The 19295-nt window shown below is 40.5% G+C and overlaps 1 protein-coding gene across 1 annotated transcript; it reads left to right on the top strand.

Moving 5' to 3' along the window:
* The first annotated feature begins 9661 nt into the window (after positions 1 to 9661).
* On the top strand, positions 9662 to 17749 carry tbx18 (T-box transcription factor 18). Its single transcript, XM_053337280.1, has 8 exons — positions 9662 to 9896; positions 11387 to 11549; positions 11919 to 12020; positions 13297 to 13468; positions 13966 to 14133; positions 15096 to 15160; positions 16510 to 16604; positions 17208 to 17749. The coding sequence occupies exons 1-8, from the start codon at positions 9662 to 9664 to the stop codon at positions 17747 to 17749; spliced, it is 1542 nt and encodes a 513-aa protein (XP_053193255.1).
* Positions 17750 to 19295: the final 1546 nt, after the last annotated feature.

A 19295-nucleotide genomic window follows, 5' to 3' on the forward strand; every position in this document is an offset into this window, starting at 1 on the left:
CTTTCTGTCATTCATAAAGAAACTCTCACTCTCTCCTCTTTTTCCTATCTACTTCACACACTTTAACACACAATGCACACACACACACACATACACACACACCAGCTCACAGGCGGAGCAGAGCGGATATTCTGGGTGGTGTTATTCCAGGTGTGGAGTCATTGAGGTCTCCATGCTGTGACCCTGTTATCCTGGGAAGAGGGAGAGTATTAGAAGCATGCCGGGAGAGGAAGAGACTCTATATCAAAAACACATTTTGCCCTGAGGCTGTATCACTGCAGCTATATGACTACAAACAAAGACGTTCACATACATACATGTGCACAGACATTTGTATTTACATGCACTTGTGCACAAAATGTGATGCTTTTGTGAGTATACATACGTACAGTGTAAAACCTTTTGATGGACTGCCAATCATTGACAGTAAAAGGGTCTACCAAACTCTTAACGCAGAAACTGGACCTCCTTTTGTTGCCAAGTACCACATAAGAGCTGGTTAAATCTTTACTGTCATTCATACTATTTACTGGCTACTATGCTAAATGTATTCACATGTTCAGATCAGATCCTTTACTTAAATGAAAGCAGCAATATCACGCTGTAAAAATGCTCAATTGTAATTTTAAGTCTTGTATCAAATGTAAACAGTCTTGCACAATGTAAACAGAAACTTTGCATTGTGCATATCATTGAGGTCTAACAAATGTGCTGTGTGCTTCCTCATAAAATATTTGAAAATGGTGCAACATTTTTTAAACCCATATTTACTTTCTAGCAGTCTTCTTCCTCTTTTGGCAATTTTATTCATTGTTGGGTATATAAATGCATCATATTTCATAAAGTTTGTCTAAGTTACAACATTTTTCCCTGAATTGTTGTGGAGTTGAAGTCTTAAGTAGGATGAAATAGAAATACTCAAGTACTCGTAATGCACATTTAAATACAGTACTTGAGTAAATGGACTTAGTTTCATTCCTACAGATCATTTATGAAAATAATTCCAAGTGATAAGTAGCCTGTGGTGTTTCACACTGTTCATGCATAGATGTGAATGACAGTCTGTGCATGTGTCTATAATGCTTTCCTGAATCTTTGATGTTCTCATTAGAGTCCCATTTAGAGTTCATTCTGTCTCGACACAGTTAAGACTGAGTCATTACAACTAATTAGAGCCTCTGAAAGTCTTAGATATGGTTATTGGCACTGGTTAAAACAACTAAACAAATAAACACTGGAGCGCTTTTTTGTAACAAGGTAATTAAATGTTTGACCAACCAACTGAATACCCCCCCACCCCCGACCTTCCAAGCAGATAGGAGAACCCACCCATCCATGAATGTCCCAAAAAACACAAGAGACTCTTTCTAGAGCTGATGATTGGTTTATCTGTTGTGGGCTATTTGTAGAAACATGGCGGTGCAACATGGCGACCTCCGTTGAAGGGGACCCGCTCCCTACGTAGATATGAAGAGCTCATTCTAAGCTATTAAAACAAAACAATTCTTATTTTTTTATACACTAATGAAAACTTGAATATTATGTTCTATTTCTGCCAAGTCTATTTCACTAGATGCCACTAAATGTTACACACTGCTCCTTTAAATACAGTAATAAAACAGCATTCCTTAAATATGCGCTAAATGCTAGTTAGCGCTGGGCTGGACGTCGAGGGAGGAGAGGCGGGCTTACCGGACGCCTTCACCGCCAATTCTCAATTTTAACGACTTTGTTCTTTGATTAAAAAACGCCTAAATGGTTCCAGTTGAGCCAGAGAAAGAGAAAAGAAATAAAACTCCAACATCTAAGAGATGAAAATAACCGTTGTTCTCCAGTTTTAAGAGGCACGTGTGCTGGGGTTGGCCTGAGACGTCAGTTACGAGCTGCAGATGTTTGCATGGCTTTTTTATGATTGTTGTTATTTTCAAATTGCGGCGTTTCCGTGATGAGCTATACACTCGTTAGGAGTGTGTGTGTGTGTGTGTGTGTGTATGTGTGTGTGTGTCTGCATGTGTGTGTGTTTGCGTGTATATGTGGGCAACTATGAGAGAAACATTTGAAGAAAAAGACTGAAGTACTTTGAGTTTAATTAACCATAGTCCTAATCTAATCTTTGTGCTTTTTAGCAGTTCATTATACAGTCTAATCACAGGAAGCTATAGAGGTGATTACACACAATGATAGCCTACTCACATATGCACACTAACACACATGCACACACCTATGGGAGGTGTGTTAAAGAATTCCCTGGCATTGAACAATACGGGGTAATCAAAACCTCTGCACACACAATCCTCCCTTGTTATGACCTAATACACACACACAAACACACACACCACTCAGATTGAGTCTTCATGTGGTTTCACGGGTTGTGAGAGGAGAAAATGTTTTCACCTCTTCTTCGCTGGATGGAGAAAAACCCATAAAAACAGCACCTGCTCGCTTGCTTTTTCCCCCCATCTTGATTGCCCCTCCTCTCCATCTGTCTTTGAAGGGAGAAGAAAGAGGCAGTGAGGTAATGAGATTAGTTGTTTTGTTGCTGTGTAACAGAATAACACAGATTACATTTGCATTTGACTCTATCCAAGGCGTCTTAAAATGATTGGGCAGGTAGGGGTTTGGCGCCTCGCTCAGGGACACAGGCTGGGGTCACACCTGCCAAGTTCAAGCAGCAGGAACAGGAACCAGTAGGCCACCCTGCCACCAATCACACCACATCTGTAAATCATCCAGGTGTAGACTGTGAGGTGATAAAAAAAGCAGGTTACTTTGGCAGTAACGTAGACTGAGAACAGAATGTCTCTTGGACCTTGCAGATACATTAGACGTGCTTTACAGTCTGTTCAACGCCAGCAAATGAATAGTTTACTTCCGCAAATTATGACTCAGATTTGTCATTAACAGACCTTAGATCAGCCTGAGAAATATTCATAACTGCGTCTCCTGCTGACTGGACTAAATATGACTGGAGCCAGTCCTGCAGAGCTGTTGACCTCTGTTGATCTCATTCAAGTCTATTGCACACAGTACACCTACATAAAGCATTACACAGATTATTGTCTTGCAATGTTTAACAATGCATTTTTAACCAAAATCAATAGAAACCAACCATGACCATTTCTTCATTGTGATTTTTCTTCATTCAAAAATGGAAATTAAATAATCTTGCAGAATGCATGGCGAGTCCAGTTTGGCAACCACTTCTCCTCATAACAGTTAGCCTGAATACCAACAGAATAATTTACTTAAATTTCTGCAGATCATACCCTGAACTACTTTGTTTTATAACTAAAAGAAAACAGACTTTAGTAATGTGTTGGCTTGCAGGTAAGTATGAAATAAAAAAAAAGAGAAAGCCACACACTCATACTTCTAATGCATCTTTTTTCCAAATAAACTCCATCGTGTGCGCAACTTTTCTCATGTTTTTTCTCTTTTCTGTAACCATTTGTTATCTTGAATATCATCTCTCAGCAACTCCTGGATACTTCTGTTCCGCACTATAATCTGTTCATCATCTGTTTTTTCCTCTATCCTGATAATTGTAAAGTTAATGTGCGCAATATACCAAGTTTTCAATGAGTGCCAAAGAAATGTGAAAGTTGTCAGTTGGATCTAATTATAAGCCAGCTGTAATACGTGCACTAAGACCACAGCAATCCTTTCAATTGTGCTGTGTTGGACAACTAAACTCTAAAAAGAAAACGTTGAAAACTAACCTTCAAAAGATGCTTGATATGTCAGTGTTTTCAGATATCATAGTCCCAGTTATTATGAGATTTTTTTGGCTAATACTATCACTACTTAATAAGAGTTAGCTCAAATACAAAGGCCTGACCTCCAGACAGTGCAGCAGGTTATAAAATAAGACAGTCAGGACTTTTGAAAGGCTTCAATCATACACCAAAACATTGCTGCTTCTCACCAGAGTTTAACCGTCCTCCGTTCTCACCCCTAAACGTTCCAGTTTCCAATGAAAAGAAAATTACGGCACCATTCACAACAGTTAATAATGACTATAAATACCACAACCATGACATTTCTAAACTGATGAAGAGCAAAGAAACAAAGAAACATACCCAACACGGGATTGACTATACTTGGTGTATCTGCATGGCGTCTTTTTTGGAGAATAAACTGAAATGAAGTTAGTCTCTTTGAAAATTGGTCTTATTAGCTTTGCGGTGGCTGCTGCATGAAATGGATCACATCTGCACAAATATATCTCATTTACAAGGAGGAACGCTACGCATGATTTAAAATCTGATGGGACTTGTAATATTACATATGTTTAAAATCCATGAACACATATTTTTCTTTCCTTTACATTCCAGCGTTGTTCCAGATTTGGTTTACAGCCCTACTGGTTTATTTTTGTGTAACTGAGATGATATTATTTGTCAAACCCCATACCTTTGGCATTGGTTAAAATCATTTATAGATGATATACATGCATATAAATTTGTTTTAGTTTGATCTCATTAAAATAATGATGTGATAGGCTGTGTAATAACGGGCTAACACCTGGCTTGGCTCAGTATGCATGTTTGATCAGTGAATAAAAAGGTGAATCCAACACCAGTGCAACAGTTTCAGGCTGTAACTTAGAGTTACGAAAAGTTTGAGTCATCAGCGTCTCTCGCCCTGTCTCTCTTTAACTGCTTATAAGTGTGTGTGCGTGTGTGTGTCAAGACATTTCTGCCAGAGCAGGAGTTCAACTTGAATAACATCCGAGGCACACAAAGGCCTGAATAAACGGCGTCATGACCAGAACCGGCTCGTAAAAAAATTTCAATAAATGTCATAGATCCATCAATTTCTATCAAGCGCGTCAGTAAATACCACGTTTTCAATGGAAGGTTAACTTTATGAAAGAGAGCAGGGGTCACTTCACTTGGATGACGAGAGACTCTGGGCCAGCATAAGCAGGATATGCTCGGAGGGGCCCCAGTCGTTTGCTTTGCAGTGTTGGCACAACTGCAGATAGGCACAGAGTTCAAGTCATGACTTTCCCAGTGGAGCCATAAGGGGGATCCGGCAGTTCTTGTCTGGGATTCGGCCTCCCAGGACGGGCTGCACGGGGTGATGGGGGGCCGCAGATTTTGGAAGGAGGGAGGCAGATGGCTGAAGCTTTGTGCTGCATCTCCTTATCTGTCTGCTGTTGGATCACCTCCTTCCACCCCAGGTCAACTTTAGTACTAAACCACTGTATGTACTCAGGAGAGATCAACATGACACCCAACAAATCTGTGTCAAAGTATCACTCCTGAAACCCTTTAAAAAGTAACTTTCTGTATGTAGCTCTCTCTCTCTCTCTCTCTCTCTCTCTCTCACACACACTCTCTCACACTCTCTCTCTCTCTCTCTCTCTCTCACTCTCTCTCACTCTCTCTCACACACACACACCTTCCCAGCACTCATGCCACTTCCGCCATAAAAGCCCTGGCAGCGATCCACGTGCCCATTAGCACGCGCTAAATAACTGTTAACAATGTATTACCCAGACTCCCCTGCACCGGCACTTCTCCCCCTGCACCCGCGTCCCCTTCAAAGCTCACAGGTAATTATGTCAAAGGCTTTTAATAAACAGCCTATTCAGTGCGCAGTAGAGGTTACGCCTACCTTCACAGTGACAAAATATACTTTTAAGACGACACGTGCATAAATGAACTGTCCTCTGATTGGCTCAATTACGCCCAAAAGCCATTAAAAGCAAATCATCAGGTAAAAAGCGCACCTGCACAGGAGAGCTAATTGAAAGCGTCAACAAAAGCAAGGCACCGTTTAAAACCGTGTTGCTACTTTTCTTGAATACATGACAACATTATACATTAGAAAGCATATCAATTTGAATATCAATGTAAATTCGTTCTTTTTTAAATCAATTTCTTAATTAAAAAAAACAACAAAAAAACAAATGGAGGTTTGAGAGCAACACGTTAATTAGCATGCAGCAGCAGTAGCTTCGTTAAAGGGAAGGGAGCCTGCTGTGTGCAACCTGTGATTTACACTTGTTTAAAAAAATAGGCCATCTTAAATTTTACATAGACGGACAGCCTACATGCAGCAGGCTAATGCTAAGCTTACATCCTCTTTCCACTGGGTTTCCAGTAGTTTATCCAACCAAGTCAGGGCGCTGACAAATTGAGACGCTAAACAGAACTGAGGCAGTAGCTATAGGTCGGATTTACAAAGTCTGCAATTAATACAAATACAAAAAATGATGAATTAAACGCAGTCAAAAACAGTTTTTCCATCTACTGGTGTGCAAAACGTAGCTACGTTCATTCTAAAGGATATATGGAGCATCTAAAGAGGAAAACTGCGGGTCGTGGCCTGCATGGCTACAAAGAAAGAACATTAGCTTTTATATATTTTTAAAGGCGCACATGAAATTCTTCCACAATCGTATTACCTGAAAATGCTTCCGGTCATCTTGGCTATTAGTCTGAAAGAAATTACTTTATTTATAGATTTTGGAACATATCTTAGAAAATTGCTATAGGCCCATGTGAAGTCATATCTGCATCAAAGGGTAGAAATTGTAGGGAGTCAATTATATTTTCCTTAATTATTAAATTCTGCAGCGATGGCCGTTGCGATCATTCTGAAATGGATCAATGAAACAATAAAAAAAGATAATAAAGAATCTTAGACAAACAGCAGATGGCATACTAATCTGTAAGATGCACGGTACAGTGCACCTGCTAACGAAAAGAATAAGCAATAAAAATGTATTTCTACAAAAACAATAAGATTTTTATTACAAAACGCCTGAAGGCTATATATTAACAAACAAGATAAACATGAACGAAAACGTTTTTCTTCTTGAAGACTGATCGACGCCAAAAGTTCATAATATTATAATGAAAACACGCCTATTTACAGTTATGTGATTAATGTGGCTTGTCTAATCAGACACAGACTATTCGCGTAATACAATTATTGTATCTCGTCAAATATTAATAAAATATGATGTATACAAGCAAAACAACAGCAACAAAATAAGCATAATAATAATAATAATAATATGTATGTTCTCATAGTATTTATTATTATCATTTCATTATAATTATCATTATTAGCCTAGATCATTATTATTATTATTATTAGTAGTAGTAGTAGTAGTAGTAGTAGTAGTAGGCCTAGTAGTAGTATTTATTAATAAACATTCATCAGACAAAACTGCCGTCTCTGTCAAAGTTTTTTTTTTTTTAAAGATGGGGGGATGTCCCCATATGACGTGAACTTGAGAGATGTCCTTAATCTTAATTTAATTAACGGCGGTAAATATATTAATTGACACTAACGTTTAATTTATGGTCAGTTAATACATCCTATTTACAAATTTTGTCGTATTTAATTGTAGTTTAGTTTACGATAAATTCAGGGTAGGATATTATATTGTTAAAAGTACGTCAAGGTTTTCATCACTGATTAAGAAGGCTCTAAAACACAATTAGTTTAAATCTGATAATCAAGGAGACATAAATAGTTAAGCACCTGGTGTATTACTAAATCTAAAAATGAGTTTTGGTTAATTATATTTTTGAGATGTTGCTTATCTCGTTAAAACGTGAGTCTATAGCGAGCGTTTTACCTCTACACGTTATTATGTACGGGCTATAGGACTTGTGCCAAAATAAGTGGTGCGTTTATATTAAGTTGAAGCTAAACGTCATTTCAAACGGGACATAATTTACTTAATTCTCACGGAATGATTAAGAGATATGACATTTTGAATTCCCGCTGGAGGAAAAACACTGCACGGCTTCAGATCTAATGGCTGTGGCACGGACCTTTCCCTCCACATCCAATCATTTACACTGAATCCTCGCCAATAAACCACGAAGACGTGCTGTTTATTTAACCAACAAGCCATCAGAGGCCTTGAGCTGTGCAGCGGAGGAAACATCAATGAAGCAAAAAGGAAACTTAAAAAAATAGGCTAATTAAATCCTGATGTGAACAGGCTAATGGCATATAGTCTAATCAAATTATATTCTGGCAAATTATTGATTCGTAGCTGAAAAGGAGACTGATAATGAACTAAATAGACATATTAATTAAGATATCGGTTAGTATTAATATGCAAATTGTTGCATATCAAACCGTTTTGTTGTCATTTAATTTCATTATTGCGAGAGGGCCACCAAGACCTCTATCAGTTTTGGAAATCTCTACGCACACACGCACGGCCTCCCTGTCTTGTTTATTTATAGCCAGGTTCTCCTCCTCCATATGTTAGAGCCACACACACACACACACAGACACACACACACACACACAGAGAGAGAGAGAGAGAGAGAGTGAGAGAGACACACACAGCACGCACCACACACTCATTGACGCGGCCTCGAGCACACAGATGATCCAACCCAAGTCACGTCAGCCAACTGTATTTTAAATCACTTCACTGATCCCGTTCATCTCTTAATCAGGATTACAGTAAGGATTATAAATTACTAAGATTTATTAATAAAGTTTAACAGGCAACAAGCACTGAAGGCCTATTACCCAATTAATTAGGTATTATTAATTTATCATCTTTAAAGACGAAAAATAAATTACATAAAGGTTGTTTATTTATTTAAGCACTGATTTATATTTGTGACTCTATAGATTATAAACTAAAGCGTAAATACCGTTTTGTTTTCTTGTAGTTAAAGTTTAAAAAAAATGTTTTATTGCATTTAACCTAGTCACAATGTTGTCACTGCATGGACTCTTACTGCAATTAAACATACCTAATGCTTTTATTTAGTTTATTAATTATTTTTTTGGTTGTAATGTAATTAAGGAAAATCTGCCAACTGTCAGTGTAGTCGGATTGCTCGATTACACTGGACGCGTCTCTCTCACACACATTTCAGACTTTTTTATAGGCTGTCTTTCGATGTACACTAAAAGATAAAATAAGCAAAAGTTGACCATATATTTCCTTAATATATGGCCCAGTGAATATATAGGGTATATCAGCAGCTGTAGCACATTTATTTTGGCCGCTCATGTAATGATTATCACATACACAAACGCATTTTGAGGCATTTTTTTTTTCTTTGTGAAACTGGTTAGAGCTTTAAGAAATATTTATTTTTCTGGATGGGCACAAGTGGCCACCGTGCAGGAGGTACTAATGGCCAGATATGCAAAGCATGTCAGGCCGGTGTGTGAAAATGCGCGCAATGCACCAGAGAGAAGCTCCCTCTCTCTCCTTCGCCTGCAGACATGATTCATTCACCAGCTCTACTTTTACCACATAAGGCGGCACGAGCGGCCCCCACAGCGGGCGGGACCGGGGAAAGGTTCCGGGGGGCTGTGATTACTCGTGATTGGTTGCTCCGCGTTGTGATTGACAGATCCCCCTTTCTCCGGCTCTCCTCTAAGCTCTGGTTGTTGACACCCTCCAAAAGTCCGCACGGCGCTCACGAATAACGGAGACATTATCGCAGCTCGTCCCGGCTCACCCTGTTTCCTCCGCCTGACCGGCTCGAGGACGGGAGACACCGAAACCGTCCCACCGACAGCACAGGACACTCATCGTGGATTGACTTATTTTGCTACTGCCTGCGTTTTGAACTTTTTTTACTCGCTTGTAAGCTCTTGACGCCGTCTTCTTCCTCTCGTTCCTCTCCCTCTCTCTCTCCCGAGTCTGAGAGAAATGGCAGAGAAGCGGCGGTCCCCCTGCGCCCTGAGCGTCAAGGCGCACGCATTCTCTGTAGAGGCTTTGATCGGGGCTGAAAAAAGACGCAGGACGGCCGGAGAGGATGCCGAGTCCCCCGGCTACGAGGACGGAACTGATGTCTCTGATCTAACCGGGAGCCCGGGCCCGCGGGCCGACAGAGCCAGCACCAGTGATCGGGGCAGCGAGGCTGAATGTGCCAGTGACGGATCTCGTAAGTAAATAACAACACAAAGACAGACAAAACAACAACAATAACAACTATATTATTATTATTATCATTATCAATAATAATAATAATAATGACAGTTTACCTGCACGCAATTCATGATACCACTATTCAGTATTTGTAGTAGTGGAAATAAATATCAAATAAAGTTCATATTATACCTAATCAATCTTATTTAAACTGTATCTTTGTTTTTTACTGACATACAGCAAACAAATCTACCTTCCAGCTGGTCTATAATGAATGCACATTTGATACCCCATAACTATATTTTAAGGGAAATATGTAAACTTCATCATAAGTTCTTGCTGACATAACTTTTCCAGCAGTTCTTTTCCTCAGTATTTTTGCGTGCTCTCTCCTCTTTGTTGCTCATTAAAAGTCAAATAATAAGGAAAAGATGCGGATTATAAACCACAACAATGATCGGGCTTTTGGTCAGAGCTGCACAGTGGAAATGTGATATCATATCACGGCCCTGGTCTAGTAAATATGAGTGGTGTGAGTGTGACTAATGTGCGACGCTTTATGAGTTGTGTTGCAATCATAAACACGCCAATTAGCAGCGTATAAAGGCCGGGAAGCTGCCACGGCGAGGATGCTGCGAGGTCTGCAGAAAGCATGAACCAACTGGCCCTGACAAATTAAGACTTAAAATCTGCTACAAGCCTAAAAAAAATGCACTTGGCTGAGGATTTGTCTTTGTGTTAGTCTGGCTTATTAGGTCCATGTCTAATGTCCATAAATTTCCACCACTTAGCGAGGCCTGTGTTGAATGGCGCAAATAACAACAGCGGTGAGACACATAAACACACTCTAAACATATCCTCTGTGTTTAAAAAAAACACACATTTAAACTCAAGAATTCCTGCTTACTATAATTATACAATTCAGAAATGACTGTACGTTGAATCTCCCATATTCAATAAGAAATGACCTTATTTAAAGGTATATAACTATAATACTCTGACAGATCCCGAGCTTTAAGTGTAATCAGTGTTTAAGAGCGGGTTTAATAAACATACTCATAGGGCTACTTAAGAGCATGTTTATCTCCTTGAAATAACAGCTATAAAAGAACTTGTAGTATGTAATAAAAATTCGTGTCCTTTTTTTGTGAGCTGCTGAAGGGGTTCTTCATCATTACAACAGGACAGTTAGAATAATGCTCTTAATAATAACTCATATAGCATGGCTGGATGTCATATTTTAAATGGTGGTGTTTAAAGAGTGAGTGTTTTAGACAGTCTGGCCTAGGCTGTGCAACACAAGTCGTGAAATAGGGAGTTTGTCCTGCTGTGTTTGTGTGCTTTTAAAATATATTGTATTAAGAATTTAGTGTTTTCCATGACTCATAAAACACAAATTTCTCTAAGTGTAACAACTTGTTGCCATTACTCTACTTTTTTTTTTTTTTTAAATGGATGATTCCCTGTTAAAAACGTGTCAATCTCTTGCTTCTTTTTCTGGTGCAGCAGAGAGCGAGGACACGCTGTTAGAGAGCCCGCAGCCCGCAGCTCTTTGCACGGCCTCGGCCACCGGTTCTGGAGAGGACACCCGGGTGGACCTGCAGGGATCAGACCTGTGGAAACGGTTCCACGAGATCGGCACAGAAATGATCATCACCAAGGCTGGAAGGTATAGGAGTCAAGAAGAGTCCAGATGATGGGGATGGATAATGTCCGGAGAGAAAATATGAAATAAACTTTGCTGGAGAGAAAAGAGATAATCAGAAATATTAGTTTAAAATAAAATAAAAAATCATATTTCTAAAATATGAAACATTAAATTAGATGGTACTTTCGCTATATAAAAACAATAATTTGTACTGGATAATTATAGACTTGCTAGAATCAACACTTAAATATCTATCTAAACATAATTTATTTTCCTTCGTATTTTTATTGTTATCGTCATTATTATTATTATTACGTGTTGTAAATCAAATGTTGCCTGTGGTTTAGCTGAAATCTCCAATGCAGATGATTTATTTGGTTTTCCTGTCAGGCGGATGTTCCCCGCTATGCGTGTGAAGATTACGGGCTTGGACCCCCATCAGCAGTATTACATTGCCATGGATATAATCCCCGTGGACAACAAGCGATACAGGTAAGACGCACTCCACAACGCCTATCAGTGCTTATTGTCCTTTTTTATGAAATGTACAAAATCGCAGGCCTACACACTGTGATGGGAATATTAAAGTGATATAAAAAAATAAAATAAAAAACATCCTCAAATATATCAGCGGCCTATAACCTCACACGCATTTCATATAGAAACAGGAATATTACAGTCATTTTCTTCCGCGTGTAGTCTTAATTTAGCCTCCATATACACTTTGTCTGCTATAACCCGAGATTTTTCAATTGTGCAATCCCAGTTCACTCCCCACAAATGGCGCTTGGCACCGGTGTTTTTGTCACGGTGGTTTTGCCGTCCCTTTTGGAAAAGGCCTTTTGGATGCCTAACCTCTCCACCCTAAAGAAGGTCAAACCAACAAAAGCCGTTATAACGCGGAGGAAAACAGCGTGTTATTGCAAAAGCGTCAACTCGGCCAAGTCTTTGCATGGTCTACACTGCAGGTCTATCATTTCAAACTTTGAAAAAGCCGTTTATATGCGGACACGTATTTAGCGGCATGGTGGAGTGATGAGTGATATCTTTGAGGGGCATGTTATTCCATCAGTCTGACAAGGTATTGTACACGGACAGGAGATCTACTGAGCCGTGTGTTCTCTCAGCTCAGAGCTGCGGGCCAAGAGTTAAAGGAAAGGAGAGTCTGCAGGTTTTTATTTCGACCAAACGCTTTAACAGCAGGTGATGAACACCTTTAACCAGATGAGGAACTAATTAGTTTCTGTGTTTCTAGCTCAAGACCATTAGACACTTAGCATTTCCCTTCTAACTCGTTTTCAGAAATGGTTGGCCTATATTCCTCTTCAGTTGTTAAAAATATCATATTTGACGCATGTTCAACATTTTCAAATTATTGTACGTGAGAAAATAAAATCTGTTTTATTCCTGGTATCTGTTAAAAATATATATAATCCATATGTTTTCCTTTATAACAGCAATCAGCTGAGGGACAATCGGATTTCAATTCTTAGCTCAGAATTAATCATCATTTTTACTGAATGATTTTTATTCCCGTGTCAAGTACAGTATGCGCTCTCTCCAATTTTAAAACAGGCTTTTACATTAATTTCTTCTCATCACTGCTGATGTTTGCCACCAAAAGTGACAAAAATAACCAAGCTTTTTTTTCTTGCCATCGAGCATTATATGTTTATGACTACAAAATCAAATAGGTTTATTTTTTTAAAAAAAAAGCAAACTCATGACATTGTGCTCATTCGTCACTCTGTGTGTGTGATCCGTGAAGGTACGTGTACCACAGCTCTAAGTGGATGGTTGCAGGGAATGCGGATTCTCCTGTGCCGCCCAGGGTGTACATCCACCCGGACTCCCCGGCCTCGGGAGAGACGTGGATGCGTCAAGTGGTCAGCTTTGACAAACTCAAACTGACCAATAACGAGCTGGACGACCAGGGACATGTAAGTACCACAAAGAGGACTGGCTGGTTAAAATATTAGAATTTCCGTGATTGCCTTTGAATGCACCTTACTGTGCCTCTTTAGATGTAACTTATTTTATGTCTATTACAATATTCATATTTAGACTTTATATTATTTTTTGTCATGATAATCCTATGCTACACTTTTGTAAACTAAACAAAAAGTACTAGTATTTTAATATACTTTAAAAGTGTGCCATTGCATTCTTTCTACAGCATATTATATGAACATATGAATAATAATATATAATAAGTACAAAATAAAGTCACAGCAATTGATCAATTACTCTGGCAAGTCTGACATTGCTGCAAGCGGGAAATGTTCTTGTGTGTGTTTGCAGGTGCATGTATTTATTTGTGTGACCATATGTGTGCCTGTTCACTTCATGTTTTAGGACTGTAAATAACACACATTTCCTGTTAAGTAATTTAAGCCTCAAGCAACTAATTCCCCCCCTCCCCCTCTTTTCCCCCCAGATTATTCTGCACTCCATGCATAAGTACCAGCCGCGGGTCCATGTGATCCGTAAGGAGTGTGGAGAGGAGTTATCCCCAGTGAGAGCTATCCCTGCTGGGGAAGGCACCCGGACCTTCTCCTTCCCTGAGACCGTGTTCACCACCGTCACAGCATATCAGAACCAACAGGTAGCATTGCTGACCTCCGCATGACCACATTTCCTCTTAAAACCAACACTACTGGCTGATCCAAATATACAAAATAGCTACCGTGGCCAAGAAAGCCCACATGTTTCCAGCTTGCAAGTGCTATTCTGACTGGCCTGTTGCTGAAAGATGCTGTTTGTTTTGTAGTTTGTTTATGGTTACACGTCTGCGATGACTGATAAAGATTCTAAATACATTTGTACACTGGAGTATGAGCTCTTCAGCTACTACGAGATATCGAATAGCAAAATAAGAATCAAGCCAACCGAAAATTTTATGTTTTGCACCTTTGTCTGGAGAAAAGCTCATTGGACTGATTGTTTAGAGCTGAGTACAATACGTGTCTTGTTTAAGGTTGCTACTCAAGTTGATTTTTTTTTTAGTACTTGTTCATTGCTTGAATTTCCTATATTATCCAGACTTTTTTCCCACCAAATTTCAAAGCAAAGTCTTCAATAAGGGGAAGCTGCTCGGTTTTCTGGAGCTTTGCACTGGAACAGTCAGTTGTGAACTTTGAAGTTGGGAGTTAGCTCAGTCGGCTGGGCCGCAGCGCACGATGGCTGATGTCAGAACATGATGGCGATGCCTATAAAAGTCTCTTTGGATGCGGGTCACAGAGCTGGGCCTTGCACACCACCCACAGCCTGGGCAGCCCCACAGACATTTACCAACATGCATGCACACACACACACACACACACATGAAATCATACATACAGTATGTGCAAGGAAAAACACAAAAGTACAGGCATGCATTCCCAATATATTAAATAGATAAAAATATCCCAACTGACCTAATGTGCACATAAATGTATTTATTCATAGACCTGATTTAAAGATTACAGAGAAGGAAAATTATATTTGCTGGCATACAATATATGTTATCATGCATTTAATAATAACTGAACTTTTGGAAAATAACTTGATTCTTATTCTGCTTTTCAGATAACAAGGCTGAAAATTGACAGAAACCCATTTGCTAAAGGCTTCAGAGACTCTGGCAGAAACCGGTGAGTTCATTTCAACGAGAGATTTTCACATTATCTAGTGCATTAGGGATAATGTAGGATGCTTGACTGCATTATATTTTGGCTTGGTTGTGGTTTTTGTCACGGCTATTTCAGTCAGATTTTATGGGGAGAAAAGCTATGTATTTATTTATTTTTTCTAATGGAAAATGTGCAACAGTCTCCCTATTAAATCTGCCCTAAATGGCACTAAAGAAATTCACTTAACCGAACAGATGTGGCACTTATTATTTCACTTTCATTCCTATTAATCAGCGATGCATTTTCATTAAATGTGCTAACTTTAAAGGCACATTAATTTCTTCACTTCGCATAGTTACAGGCATATGCTAAAGAGAGGGAAAAATCTAACCTCGGCTGCAAACCCAAATGGAGCGTCAGATTCCAGCCAGCCTCGGGAACATAAACATCAACAACAAAATAATAAAAGTCAAGAGTGTCCTGACGAAAATCTGTATAAACACATTTCTAAACATATATAAACACAGCATTAAAACAACACAGCAGTAAAATTCAAACAGTCTCCAAACAGCCACTCCCCTGAGGCCTCACAGAAATCATTAGAGAGGAGGGGAGAGAAAAGGGGGAGAGAGCAGGAGAGAGAATGTGTGAGACAAGAACATTTGAGAGGGAAGGAAGGTAGAGGAAAGCAAAACTGGATAACCGAGGGACCCTGACAGCTGACCCTATAAAAGTTAAACTCAGGAAGGCCGAAAAAACTCCCTTTAAATATTACAGGAAGAGTTAAGCAGTTTGCTAAATAAACTTCTGCTCTGATAGGCTGCTTTGGAGCACACAGAACTGCTCCGGGCAGCTTGTCTAAATTATCACCGTGGCTACAACCCTGCAGGGGGGGGGGACTTTTATCCTCACGCTAACGAGGGGTAACAGAGGACTTGCATTACCCCGCCACAGCAACCCTCTGCCCCACCTAGAGGAGGAGGGAGACGCAGATTGGGGGGAAGGGGAGTCCCACCTCATAAATCCTTGCTGCAGCTTCCTGCTCCTTCGTCCTGATTCGCCCGTAAAAGCCGTGTGAAAGCAATTACCTCCGAGCACCCGGCTGGCAGCAGCCAATCGCAACCTGGCGTTTATGCCCCTCATTACCTGTGGTCTCCATGGAGACGGTAAGAGAGGCCCCATGGGCGACTAAGATGGCCGCCAGGTGCTTGGCGTAATGTACGACCCTGGTGTGGCATGCTGGGAGTGAGTGGGGCTGCAGCTGCATCAGTGAGTGTAGAAAGTGCTAGGACTAGGAAGTTGTGCTTGGTGTGATTTTGTGATGATTTGTCTGTCATGCTGATGTATGTGTGTTGGTTTGTGCTTTACAGGATGGGTCTGGAGGCTTTGGTTGAGTCTTACGCATTCTGGCGTCCATCTCTGCGGACACTCACATTTGAGGACATCCCTGGCATGGCTAAGCAAGGTACTGTAGAGTTAGTTAACCAAAGAGTTTTAGTACTGAGAATATGTCAACGTGTCAACTATGATCTGTTGCCTCTATCAGCAGGATGATATCAATTGTCAGTGCTATCATAAATTACATGTACAGTGCATATAGTCACCTAATGATTCATATTGCCATTATCTGAGCTGCCACCACTATTGTTAAGATATGGTTAAGTTTAAACACAGAAACTACTTGGTAAAGGGTAGGGAATGACTGTGGTCATAGTTACAAAAAAACAATGTCAACTGTTTATAGGTAATCCTAAAGTTTAAATCTGTATAACACAAAAATATTTTTACATAAGGTAACATGATGTCAGTGATCATTGAGACTCTAAAAACTAATTTAATGACAGAATGAATCATTGATAGTAGAAACCCTGAACTTTCTAATGACATTCACAAAGAAACAGTATTCAATGTGAATTGGTCATGCTGGTATCAAAGCCAATACTGATGCATCCCCAGTTGTTTTACACATTTGAACAAATATTCAATGCTGTCATCATTCTCGTGAGAGCCGTCTTAAATAAGTTCACATGGGTTTTACTTCTCTGTTTTTCTTGCTTTGCTTCTGTAGGAGTCCCAGGAGCTCATGGAGGGCTTGGAGCATCATCTCACCTGCTATCCACATCTCCGTGCTCCTCGCCTTTCCAGGTTTGCCCCCTAAGCCCACCTGACTACGCCTGCAGCCGACCCACGCACCCTCTCCATCGTTACAGCAACCCCCCAGAGCCATTCCCCCCTCCCAGAGGTCCATCAGCGTACGATGGTGAAGGATTCTGTTCCCTGCCTCTCCCTGCTTCTCAACTTGGCTATCTATCCAACCCTACCCCGCAGGGTTACGCCGGTCTTCGCCTCCACACACCGCCCTACAGCCTGTATGGCTACACATTTCCTCCCTCACCACGCCTCGCTGCCAGTCCAGACAAAATGGCCGCTGCTACCACTGCCAATCATCAAAGTCCCTTCCTTGGCTCGTCTCCCAGTGGGACGCTAACGGACAGTCTGGGTGTGCTCAGCGGAGGACAGCAGGGCTTCTTGTTTGATTCTCGGACTTTAGGACTGGCCGGTAGCCAGCCGGGAGGTGGGGCCTCGCAGGTCACTGCCCACATGGGCTGAATTTGACTCCGGACATCTACGGTTGTCACGAAGACAGAATGACTCTCTGGAATGGGTGTAAGTTGCCTTTGGTTCAGAACGCTCTACGAATAAATCATCTTTGTGCTGAACAAGCATCGAGCTGAACTGGACAAAGAGAGAAGAGTGACAGATCAAGCCGTTGCTTCTGTGAGCATAAAGAGCTTGCCTAAGCTCCTTTAACTGAGGGGAATATTTTACCAAGTTCTTATCTTCCAAGTATGGTCTCTAGCATGTGCAACTACAGTGGCCACTGGAGGGGGAGACTTCCAGTGGTTTTGGATAAGGAGTTTAAATGGTGTAACCCAGTGACTGAACTGGAACTGATTATGGATCGGGCAGAAACTGGGCTGGCCCAGACACTAAAAGCAAGCACTTCTACCCCTGGCAGGAGTCTCACTCCTCCTCAAGCAGCAACTACGATACTCACAAAGCATTCTACATCGCCTCCATGATCTGGCCTGCTTTGGAAGGAGTAACTGAACACTACTTTTAAACTTATTTTTAAGGGATATATTGACTAAATTCTTTTTGTCAATTAAATTCGTTCTCATTACATGCCCGACGGTGTTCTCCATCAAGTATTTTGAAATAGCAAAGATGTAGCTACATGTAGCTAGAGTCCCCATAGTAACATGCACCCCAGGCAAGGCCTTTTCACCACTCAGACTTTTGAAAAAAAACTTTTTTACACATTCGTCACAAGGGACCTGTTGCATATTGACCTGATGACATCACAACCATGTAAGATATCTCGGTGACAGTTATGGACTGATGAGGTTAAAGCAGTGGAAGAGTGATGAATGACGGACTGATCTACATATTCTACGTCTGGTTTGACAGACGTGTACTTGATGCAGCTGTTTGGATGTCAGGCTGAATTATATCTTTCCTTGTGTAACAGAGACGTAACTGCACATGATGACTCTGTATATAGCGGGGGAATGGGGGGCAAGAGGAGAGACGTGTATATAAAGGGCTGTGTGACCCTTCGCACTTAAAAAACCCCAATGCACCTGCTTCTGCTCTTTAGACTGGGTCAGGTATACAACAGCCAACCCTGAACTTGACCGAAAAGCTTTTCTTTGCAAACACGCGCTATATCAGCACGCCTCTTCGGCCGAGGACATGAACATGTTCTGTGACCTTTTTGAGCAAAATAAAATATATATATTCATGCCACAATGTTTATATGTCATCGATATCTTACTAATTTAACAAACTTTGGATGGTCCAGTAATACAGTTGTGAGTGTACATGTGTGTGAGCGTTTTCTTTCTTTTAAAAAACTAAAGTCAATCCAATACTTACAATATGATAGTTCCCTGTGAAAACAAATAAAGGAGGACTGTATGCTTATTTATTCACTCTCATGTAAGTGGTGTTGTGTGTGTGTGTGTGTCTGTGTGTGACAAAGCAATCAAAGGCTGGGGTTGTTTCACACGCTTTAGATGCCAGAGAAATGAAAAATACCACAAGAGACAGGGAGAACAAACTAAGGCACACATACACAGACACACACACACAC

This window comes from Scomber japonicus, chromosome 17, assembly GCF_027409825.1.
Source record: "Scomber japonicus isolate fScoJap1 chromosome 17, fScoJap1.pri, whole genome shotgun sequence".
NCBI classification, from domain to species: Eukaryota; Metazoa; Chordata; class Actinopteri; order Scombriformes; family Scombridae; genus Scomber; species Scomber japonicus.

What these genes read in the sequence shown, in the direction of transcription:
- tbx18 (XM_053337280.1), top strand. Translation starts at nt 9,662, where the DNA reads ATGGCAGAGAAGCGGCGGTCCCCCTGCGCCCTGAGCGTCAAGGCGCAC. An exon ending in AGCTGGACGACCAGGGACAT is followed by an intron (nt 13,469 to 13,965) that starts GTAAGTACCACA and finishes TTTTCCCCCCAG; the next exon opens with ATTATTCTGCACTCCATGCA. An exon ending in CAGCATATCAGAACCAACAG is followed by an intron (nt 14,134 to 15,095) that starts GTAGCATTGCTG and finishes TCTGCTTTTCAG; the next exon opens with ATAACAAGGCTGAAAATTGA.